This window comes from Corvus cornix, chromosome 18 (genome assembly GCF_000738735.6).
Source record: "Corvus cornix cornix isolate S_Up_H32 chromosome 18, ASM73873v5, whole genome shotgun sequence".
Classification (NCBI taxonomy): domain Eukaryota; kingdom Metazoa; phylum Chordata; class Aves; order Passeriformes; family Corvidae; genus Corvus; species Corvus cornix.
Window position 1 is genome coordinate 11467577 of NC_046347.1, and position 10588 is coordinate 11478164.

At 64.7% G+C, this 10588-nt stretch overlaps 1 protein-coding gene across 1 annotated transcript; it reads left to right on the forward strand.

The window, feature by feature from the left end:
- Positions 1-3295: 3295 nt before the first annotated feature.
- On the forward strand, positions 3296-6423 carry ACTG1 (actin gamma 1). Its single transcript, XM_039562406.1, is given in 9 exon segments — positions 3296-3402; positions 3801-3886; positions 3888-3932; positions 4020-4259; positions 4569-5033; positions 5238-5273; positions 5275-5368; positions 5477-5571; positions 5573-6423. Coding segments are annotated over 8 exon segments (1125 nt in total). The 5' UTR covers positions 3296-3402; positions 3801-3808; the 3' UTR covers positions 5645-6423.
- Positions 6424-10588: the final 4165 nt, after the last annotated feature.

Consider the following 10588-nt stretch of genomic DNA (forward strand, 5'->3'; position numbering starts at 1 on the left):
GAAACTCATGCCAGAGATGAGGGCCCGGCCCCTCGGCGAGGACAGGACAGGATGGGGGCGTGGGGGACGGGAGGGACAGCGGAGTAGGGGACAGTCCCCACTCCAACCCTGCAGGCGCCGTCCCGCAGCCCTGCTGGGACCCCCCGGCCGGAGCAGGCGCAGCCGCAGGGACCCCCGGCCTCGGCCACGCTCCGCCGTGGGCACCTGGGGCCGGGCGGGGACGGGCTCTGCCGCCACCTGGGTCCCCCGGAAAGTGCCCCGATCCCCCGTGCCGCCGTCTGGCCGTGCCGTGGCGATGCCGCGCTGGCTCCCGCCGCCTTTCCCCGGCCCTGCGGCTCCGGTGTCAGCCCGGTGCCCGGTTATTGTTCCCGCAAACAGCCCCAGCTTTGGTTGCTCATGACTTTTTCATGCCGGGCTGGCTCTGCCCGCGCCGGGGGGTGCCGTGGCCCCCCGAGCCGCGACACCCGAGCCGCGGCCGCCCGGCCGCTGTAACTGACCCCCGAAACGGAGCCGGGTCGGCTTTCGGGCCACGGCGCGGGGCGAATAAGTGGGTCAGGGTCCTGGGGGGTCCGGGGGGCCGCGGGTGGCAGGGTGGCCGCGTGGCTCTCGGTGGGTGCCCGCCGGCACCTGCCCGGCAAGGCAGCCGGGAGCGGCATTTATACATCCCGGCACCCCCCGGCCCCCCCGGCGGGGTCAGGTTCCCCTCGGGGGGGCCCTGGGCGCTGTCCCACAGCCACATCGTGTCCCTGAGTCCCCCCGGCCTGGTGACAGCGAGACCCCTCCCCACTGAGGGCTGCTGAGACCGGACAAGCTCGTGACAACTCCTCCGGCCGGGGCATCGCAGGGGGCTGGGGTGGGTGACCCCTCCAGGTGGGTCCCGATTTTCACCCAACACCTTTCCCAGGCGGAAAATGGGGGTCCTGGGCTCCCGGGGGGGTCCGCATTCCACAGCTCTGGTGGGGGGCGGGAAGAGGGGGGAGCTCAACTGTGCCACACACCCCTGGGGGGTCAGGCAGTGTCTTGGGGTGGGGGTCGTTCTCGGAGTCAGGAGTGGTGTCGGGGTGCTGGGTGGTGGAAGCCCCTCCTGGTTTCCATCCAGGGAGGAATATTGGAGTCTTGGGCTAGCCGGGGGCCCCAATTCCTGGCAGGAGGCTGGCAGAGGGATGGGGGGGCCTCAACCGTGCCCCAGCAGCCTGGGGGTGTCAGGGCAGGGGCTCGGGGGGTCGGGATGGGGATCAGGAGGGATATCGGGGACCTGCGAGGTGGGACCAGCCCCCATCACCACCCCATCACTCCTCCCCTGCGCACGGGCAGCGGGGACGGACGGACGGATGGACGGGCGGCGGGGCGGGGCGGGGCGGGGCGGGGGTGGTGCCTTCCTCTTCCTCCTCCTCCTCCTCCTCTTCCTCCTCCTTTTCCTCCTCCTCCTTCTCGTCCTCCCGCCCCTGCCCCTCCCTGCCCGGCCCTGCCCGCCCTGAGTCACGGGTGGGGGCGGCCCACGCGGGGCGGCCCCGGGGCTGTGTCCGGGCGGGGAGTGCGGCCGGGATGTCCCCCGGGACCCGCGGGGTGCGGGTGTCACCTGCGCAGCCCCCCGAGCCAGACCCCCCGGGGCCCTCCGTGTCCCACCACGGCCCCGCGGGACACGGCGCTGGCGCGGGGGACACGAGACCCCTCGAGCCGTGACGGGACCCTCCGGGACCCCCGTCACCCCCCCGGGGCCATCCCGACTCGCCGCCGTCTCTGTACCCCGACAGCCCCCGTGTCACCCGTGCCGGTGGCGCCGGGAGCTGCTGGGAAGGGCTGGGCAGGGGCGGGAATCCCGTGGGACATGGGGACGGCGACGCCAGTGGCCACCACTGCCGTGGGCCTGAGTGGCACCGGGAGCTGCAGTGGGTGGCTGGTGCGTGGGCCTCTGGCACGGCATGTGGCTACCTGGCACGGTACGTGGCTACCTGTCATGATAGGTGGATACTTGGCATGGTACATGGCTAATGTGACATGGGATGTGGCTACCTGGCACAGTATGTGGCTACCTGACATGACGTATGGCTACTCGACATGGGGTGTGGCTACTTGACTTGGTACATGGTCCTTGGCTACCTGGTGGTACGTGGCTACCTGGTGTGGTGCCTGGGCCTCTGGCCCAGCGTGTGACTACCTGACACTGTGTGCCTACCTGACATGGTACGTGGCTACCTGAGATGGTACAAGGCTACCTGACATGATATGTGGCACCTGACACAGTGCATGGCTACCTGACATGGGGCGTGGCTACCTGGTCCCACTGCATGGCCGCCCAAGGCCCCTGGCACACACCCGTCTGACACTGCACATGACCGTGACCCCCCCATGGCAGGGGGGGCACAGGGTCCGGGGCAGTCCCCGAGGGAGAGGGGCTGGGACACGAGGAGCCCCCAGGCTGGGGCAGTGCGGGGGTGCCGGAGTTGGGGCTCCAGTGGGGCTGGGGTGGCTCAAACTGGGGTGTCACTGGGGTCACTGGGATGTCAGCACTGGTGTGGGGTGTCCGTGGAGTGCAGGGGCAGCACAGCTGGGCCTGTGGGGCTGGGGGGAGCGCGGGGGGTCGGGGGGTGCCCGTAGCCCCCTGGAGCACCCGCCAGTGAGAGGTGTCACCTGTGGGACACACAGCGTCACCTGTGGGGTGCAGGGCAGGGTCTGGAGGGCAGCTGGGGGCGAGTCGGGGTGCACCAAGGGTCCCCAGCCCGGTGCTGTGGGGGGGGGGGCATGGCTGGGGGGTCCCGGGTGCTGTGGGTGGGGGATGGGGTTCCTAGGTGAGGTGTGCATGACCCACGGGTGGGTCCCGGGTTGGGGTGCAGGTGGGTAGGGGGTCCCAGTGCCATGCATGGGGGGGTCCCGGTGCCCGGGTGTGGGGTGCAGGTGCCGTGGGTGGGGGGTCCCGGTGCCCGGGGGGGTGCACGTGCTGCCCGGTGCTGCCCGGGGTGGGGGGCGCGGTCCCGACTTGGGGGTGCGGGGCCAGGCCCAGCCGGGCCCGCGGCGGCCCGGCACTCCCAGAGGTGCTGCCGGGAGGGGTCCCGGAGGCGCCCAGGGTGGGGGCACGGCCGGGGGGTCCCGCCGGGATCAGGGGGTCCCGCCGGAGCCGGGGGTCGCCCCCCCGCACCCCCCCGCCCCATGCAGGTTCCGGGGTGCTGCGGGGCGGGGCCAGCGCGGCAGCCGCCCCACGTGGCCTGGGCCGCGCCAGCCAATGAGAGCGCCTGTTTCTGAAAGATCTCCATATATGGCGATGTTCTCGGCCGAGGAGGCGGGGCTCTCGGCCCCGGGTATAAAAGCGCGGGGCTGGGAGCCGGGCGGTCTCACTCAGCCGGCGGCAGCGGATCAGGCGGCACCGTTACCGCAGCGCCCACAGAAGCGACCTCCGCGCAGCAGGTACCGCACGGCCCCGCACCGCGCCCCCTGCACCCCTTCCTCCCCATTCTCCGGGGGCGGGGTGGGCGGTTTTCACCACGTTCGCTTCCACTCGGCACTGCCGCGGGCTGCGGCCGAGTAGCGCGTGTTTTCCCCCCCTTTCCTCCCCCCCCCCGCGCCGCGTTGGGATGGTGTCGGCCGTGGGTACAGGCTGGTGGGGGTGTGAGGGGGGCTGCGTCGCGATTGGTGGAGGCGGCGGGTGACGTCAGTGCGCGGGAGATTCAAACGGGCTATTCAAACGGGAGAAACCATTGGGGCGCGGTGGCGGGGGGGGGCCGGGCATGGCCCGGCGCCAGCGGCTTCTCCCGGGGCCGCGGCGGGCGCTGACCCGGCCCTTCCCTTCCTCCGTCCCGGCGCAGCCTCCGCCATGGAAGAGGAAATCGCCGCCCTCGTCATCGACAATGGCTCCGGCATGTGCAAGGCCGGGTTCGCCGGGGACGATGCTTCCCCGCGCCGTGTTCCCCTCGATCGTCGGCCGCCCCCGGCACCAGGTGAGGCGGACGGGGGCCGCGGGCCGGGCCCGGGGCTGGGGCCGGGGCGCGGCGGGGCGGCGCTGACTCACCCGCTCGGTTCCGCAGGGCGTCATGGTGGGCATGGGGCAGAAGGACAGCTACGTGGGGGACGAGGCGCAGAGCAAGAGGGGCATCCTGACCCTGAAGTACCCGATCGAGCACGGCATTGTCACCAACTGGGATGACATGGAGAAGATCTGGCACCACACCTTCTACAACGAGCTGCGTGTGGCCCCCGAGGAGCACCCGGTGCTGCTCACAGAGGCCCCCCTGAACCCTAAGGCCAACAGAGAGAAGATGACGCAGGTACCGTGTTCCCCCTGCCCGCTTGCCCCCCTCACTCATCTCCTTCACGAATCTTCTTTGTTACATCTAAAACCTGAATTTTTTGTTCTTTTTTTGTTTTGTTTTGTTTTTCCCGACATTTTCAGGGTTCTGTTCTCCTGGCATTTCTCCCCTGACGCCTCAGGTTCTTTCATTTGTGTTTCTGCCTGCATCCTTTGGCTTTCCTTTCACACACCGGGGTTGCTCTGCATGCAGCATGTGTGTTCTAACACGAGTGCGCACACCCAGCTCGGGGCTCGCTGCTCATTGGCCTCTTCTCCTCCTTTGCAGATCATGTTTGAGACCTTCAACACCCCGGCCATGTACGTGGCCATCCAGGCCGTGCTGTCCCTCTACGCCTCCGGCCGTACCACAGGGATTGTAATGGACTCCGGGGACGGTGTCACCCACACCGTGCCCATCTACGAGGGTTACGCTCTGCCCCACGCCATCCTGCGTCTGGACCTGGCCGGCCGCGACCTCACCGACTACCTCATGAAGATCCTGACAGAGAGGGGCTACAGCTTCACCACCACGGCCGAGCGGGAGATCGTGCGGGACATCAAGGAGAAGCTGTGCTACGTGGCGCTGGACTTCGAGCAGGAGATGGCCACGGCCGCCTCCTCCTCCTCGCTGGAGAAGAGCTACGAGCTGCCCGACGGGCAGGTCATCACCATCGGCAACGAGCGGTTCCGGTGTCCAGAGGCGCTTTTTCCAGCCTTCCTTCCTGGGTAGGTGTGGGGTGGGGTCTGCTCTGCGAGGGGTGGGGCTGGGGTGGGGGGGGGGTTCGTCTTGCATGGGGTCCCCTGAGTGGCACTGGAAAGGACGGTTGGCGTGGCAGTAAAGGTGGTCCCTTGGGTGGCCGTTAATGGAAGGTTTTGAAAAAATGTGGCCACTGATGAAGGGCTGGCCTCCGCTCCCTCGCCCCAGGCAATGGAATGCCTGGTGGCATCCACCGAGACCACTTTTCACTCCATCCTGAAGTGTGACGTGGGACATCATGGAAAAGGACCTGTACCCCACAACGGTGCTGTCCGGGGGCAACCCAGCCATCTGTACCCCGGCATTCGCCGACCGCATGCAGAAGGAGCATCACTGGCGCTGGCCCCGCAGCACCATGAACGAATCAAGGTGGGCAAGGCTCCGTGGGGAGAGCGCAGCGGGTGGACAAAACGGGAAGGCTTGGAAACGGCTCTGACCCTGCTCTCTGGTCCCGCAGATCATCGCCCCGCCCGAGCGCAAAGTACTTCCGTGTGGATCCGGCGGCTCCATCCTGGCGTCCCTCTCCACCTTCCCAGCAGATGTGGATCAGCAAGCAGGAGTACGACGAGTCCCGCCCCTCCATCGTGCACCGTAAATGCTTCTAAACGGACTGCGGGCCCCGCCGCCGCGTCACGCCCGGGAGGTGTGCCCAGGCATCCATACACCTCATGCCAGCCTCCTGCAACTGGAATAAGCCTTCTTCCAAAAGAATCCTGCCCTTGGGAAGTCTGTACCTGATGTTAGACACGTGGATGGGTGCGCTGTCACTTGATTTGACCTTGTTGTAGCTGAGTTTAGCTGGGCCCTGAGCTCATACCCTGTACGGATCGTCTCCCCGGGGCTCCCCAATCCCGGGATTCCCGCATCCCAGGGGCCCCCCACACTGACAGCGGCCCCGGGACCGCTCTGTACAGGGTATTTGGAGCCAGACTTTGCCGTACATCCCGTGTGGAATATTCCAGGTTTCCTGTAGAGGCTGGTAGGAGTCCATCGAGAATTTTTTTCACCGTTTCTAGCAAGGTTGGGAAAAAAAACAAAAACATATCGCATCCGAGCCTTACACCCCTCATCTTCCTCCTCCTCCTCCCCCTGATCCCACCACGGGGCTCGAGTTCCTCAACTCCGAGTTGCTGAAACTCTGCATTTACACCTGTAAATTTCTGCATTGTTTTAATTTATGTCAGATTTTTTTTTCTTTTGTTTTTCTTTTTTTTTTTTTTTTTTTTTTTTGTACGTTGCCTTAATGTTCTCACGTGACGGTAGGAAAGCAAACAAAAGAACCAAAATTTGTTTAAAAATCATCCGAAAAGTTGAGAAATTGTAACGCCCAACAACACTTCATTGTGTAAGGAAAATAAAATGGTAAAAAGCTGCAGTAACTCCAGCTGGCTTTGTGTGTGGTGAGCGTGAGGGGGGGGATCGGGTGGGAGCTTCCCCAGGAAGCTGGGGTGGGGTTTTTGGGCTTAAAATGGGCGTTTTGGGGCCAAAGAGGAACGTTCCATGGGCTGGATGTTCTCCAGGGGCCTGTTCTGGGGAGCCCCGGGGTGCTGCCCACCAGCCCAGCCCCTGCCTGGGGGGCTCCAGCTCTTCCTCTCCCCCCCCCTCCTGCAGTGCTCAGGTGCCAAAGTGCCTCCTGCCCATGGTTTGGGTGTTGGGAGGGGTGGGATTTGCTCCAGGGGCCCCAGGGTGGGTGGGATTTCCCTTGGGGACATCTCAAGTCCCTGGGAGCGCTGTCCCTGTGACGGGGCCAGGTGACCGTGGGCACGAGGGGGGCTGCAGGGGCCATGGCACCTCAGCAGCTGGGCAAGGGGACCCTGGGTGGCATCGTCCCCTCTGTGCCAGGGCCAGCCCTGCGCTGCAGGGTCCCCCCAGTCAAGGCGGGGCCCGGGCCAGGGTCAGGCCCAGTGTGGGTGGGGGTCCCTGGGCGTCCCCAGCCCTGGGGCTGCCCCCAGCTGTGCTGGGTGGGTGTGGGGTGTCCTGCAGCACCTACACTCAGCTGCAGCTGCCCCTCTGTCCGTCCCTGTGCGCCCACCTGTCCGTCTGTCCAGCCATCCCTCAGTCCTTCTGTCTGTGCCCCCTGTTCTGCTCCTGCCATCCCTGCATCCGTCTGTCCAGCCTCCTTCCATCCATCTGTCCATCCAGCTGTCCATTCCTTGCTGCATCCATCTGTCCGTCTGTCCACTCAGCTCTGCACTTGCCTGGCTCACCATCCATCCCTCCCTGCATCCGTCTGTCCATCCAGCTGTCCATCCCTCCCTGCATCCATCTGTCCATCGCTCCCTGTGCCCGTCTGCCTGTCCATCTGTCCCTTTCTCCGTCCATCCATCTGTCCGGCCACCCTTCCATCCCTTTGCCAACTTGTCCAGTCTCTCTCCAGCCATGTCCCTGTCCGTCTGTCCGTCCTTCCCAGTACGCAGCTCTGTCCCTCCACTTGCCCATCCGTCCTTCCATTTTGCTGGGCCCGTGTCCGTCTGTCCATGCCCTTCGCTGTCCCCCCAGTACTCCACCATCCCGCGTCCCTCTGCCCCCGCCGTGTCCCTCTGTCCCATGTCCCTCTGTCCCCCCTCCCGTGTCTGTCTGTCCCCCCGTCTCCCTCTGTCCCCACGTGTCCCTCTCCCCCGTGTCCTCTGTCCCGTGTCCGTCTGTCCGTCCCCCGTGTCCGTCTGTCCATCCCCGTGTCCGTCTGTCCCCCGTGTCCCTCTGCCCCCCGTCCCTCTGTCCCCCGTGTCCTCTGTCCCGTGTCTCTCTGTCCCGTGTCTGTCTGTCCCCCCGTGTCCCTCTGTCCCCCCGTCCCCTGTCCCGTGTCCCCCTGTCCCGTGTCCCCTGTCCTCTGTCCCCCCGGTGTCTGTCGCTCTGTCGCGACGCGGCCGCCAGGGGCAGCACGGTCCCGCGCGCGGGCTCGGCCCCGCCCGCAGCGCCCCCTGGCGGACTGGGGAGGTTTGGGGCGCGCGCCGGTGCCGAGAACAAAAGCGCGCCCCGACAGCCAATGGGAGCCCGGCTCCCGGCCCGGCCCCCGCTGATTGGTGGAGGCTCGACCAATAGCGAGGGAGCGCTGCCCGTCCGTCTGAGCCCACGTGGGGAGGGGGGAGCGCGGGGCCTGCGGGATCCATCCCCGATCCAGCCCCGATCCATGCCCGATCCATCCCAGATCCATCCCAGATCCATCCCCGATCCATCCCCGATCCATCCCAGATCCATCCCCGATCCAGCCCCGATCCATGCCCGATCCATCCCCGATCCATCCCCGATCCATCCCCGATCCATCCCAGATCCATCCCCGATCCATCCCCGATCCATGCCCGATCCATCCCCGATCCATCCCGATCCATGCCCGATCCATCCCCGATCCATCCCCGATCCATCCCAGATCCATCCCCGATCCATCCCAGATCCATCCCAGATCCATCCCAGATCCATCCCCGATCCATGCCCGATCCATCCCCGATCCATCCCTGATCCATCCCGATCCATCCCAGATCCATCCCCGATCCATCCCCGATCCATGCCCGATCCATCCCCGATCCATCCCCGATCCATCCCCGATCCATGCCCGATCCATCCCCGATCCATCCCCGATCCATCCCCGATCCATGCCCGATCCATCCCCGATCCATCCCCGATCCATCCCTGATCCATCCCTGATCCATCCCTGACCCATCCCCGATCCATCCCCGATCCATCCCTGATCCAGCCTTGTTCCACCCCTGTTCCATCCCTGACCCATCCCTGCTCCATCCCTGATCCATCCCTGATCCATCCCTGATCCATCCAATCCATCCCTGATCCATCCCTGATCCATCCCTGATCCATCCCTGATCCATCCAATCCATCCCTGACCCATCCCTGATCCATCCCTGATCCATCCCTGATCCATCCCTGATCCATCCAATCCATCCCTGATCCATCCCTGGTCCATCCCCGATCCATCCCTGATCCAGCCTTGTTCCATCCCTGCTCCATCCCTGATCCATCCCTGCTCCATCCCTGATCCATCCCCGATCCCTGCTCCATTCCTGATCCAGCCCCGATCCATCCCTGATCCATCCCTGATCCATCCCCGATCCATCCCTGACCCATCCCTGATCCATCCCCGATCCATCCCCGATCCATCCCTGATCCATCCCTGATCCATCCCCGATCCATCCCTGGTCCATCCCCGATCCATCCCTGATCCAGCCTTGTTCCACCCCTGATCCATCCCTGATCCATCCCTGCACCCCTGTTCCATCCCTGACCCATCCCTGCTCCATCCCTGCATCCCCGATCCCTGCTCCATTCCTGATCCAGCCCTGATCCAGCCCTGATCCAGCCCCGATCCATCCCTGCATCCCTGCTCCATCCCTGCATCCCTGCTCCATCCCTGACCCATCCCTGATCCATCCCCAATCCATCCCTGATCCATCCCTGATCCATCCCTGCATCCCCCATCCATCCCTGATCCAGCCCTGCTCCATCCCTGCATCCCTGCTCCAGCCCTAATCCATCCCCGATCCATCCCTGATCCATCCCTGGTCCATCCCCGATCCATCCCTGATCCAGCCTTGTTCCATCCCTGCTCCATCCCTGATCCATCCCTGGTCCATCCCCGATCCATCCCTGATCCAGCCTTGTTCCACCCCTGCTCCAGCCCTGCTCCATCCCTGATCCATCCCTGACCCATCCCCGATCCATCCCTGATCCATCCCCGATCCATCCCTGATCCAGCCTTGTTCCATCCCTGCTCCATCCCTGATCCATCCCTGACCCATCCCTGCTCCATCCCTGATCCATCCCCGATCCCTGCTCCATTCCTGATCCAGCCCTGATCCAGCCCCGATCCATCCCTGCATCCCTGCTCCATCCCTGCATCCCTGATCCATCCCTGATCCATCCCTGCATCCCCCATCCATCCCTGATCCAGCCCTGCTCCATCCCTGCATCCCTGCTCCAGCCCTAATCCATCCCTGATCCATCCCTGATCCATCCCCGATCCATCCCTGCATCCCCGATCCATCCCTGATCCAGCCTTGTTCCACCCCTGCTCCAGCCCTGCTCCATCCCTGATCCATCCCTGGTCCACCCCGATCCATCCCTGATCCACCCTTTTTCCATCCCTGCTCCATCCCTGCACCCCTGCTCCATCCCTGATCCAGCTCTGGTCCATCCCTGCATCCCTGTTCCATCCCTGCATCCCTGATCCAGCCCTGCATCCCTGTTCCATTCCTGATCCAGCCTTGTTCCATCCCTGACCCATCCCTGCATCCCTGACCCATCCCTGACCCATTCCTGCTCCATCCCTGATCCGTAACTGGGGGTTCCCGGGGTGGTCACAGCACGAGGGAAACTGAGGCAGAGCCGAGGGCGGAGCCGGCGCCAGCAACGGTTCATATATTTATTCATAAGCCAAGTTATCCATAAAAAAGTTCCATAGTAAAAGGCCTTTACAGGAGTGGCGGCTCATAAAACCTTTGTTTAACCCTTTGCTCCTTTTTTTTTTGTTTTTTTGTCCTTTTGGGTTATTTTTTTTTTTTTAATCCTGTTTTGTGGGATTTTTTTTTTTTTTTTTTTTT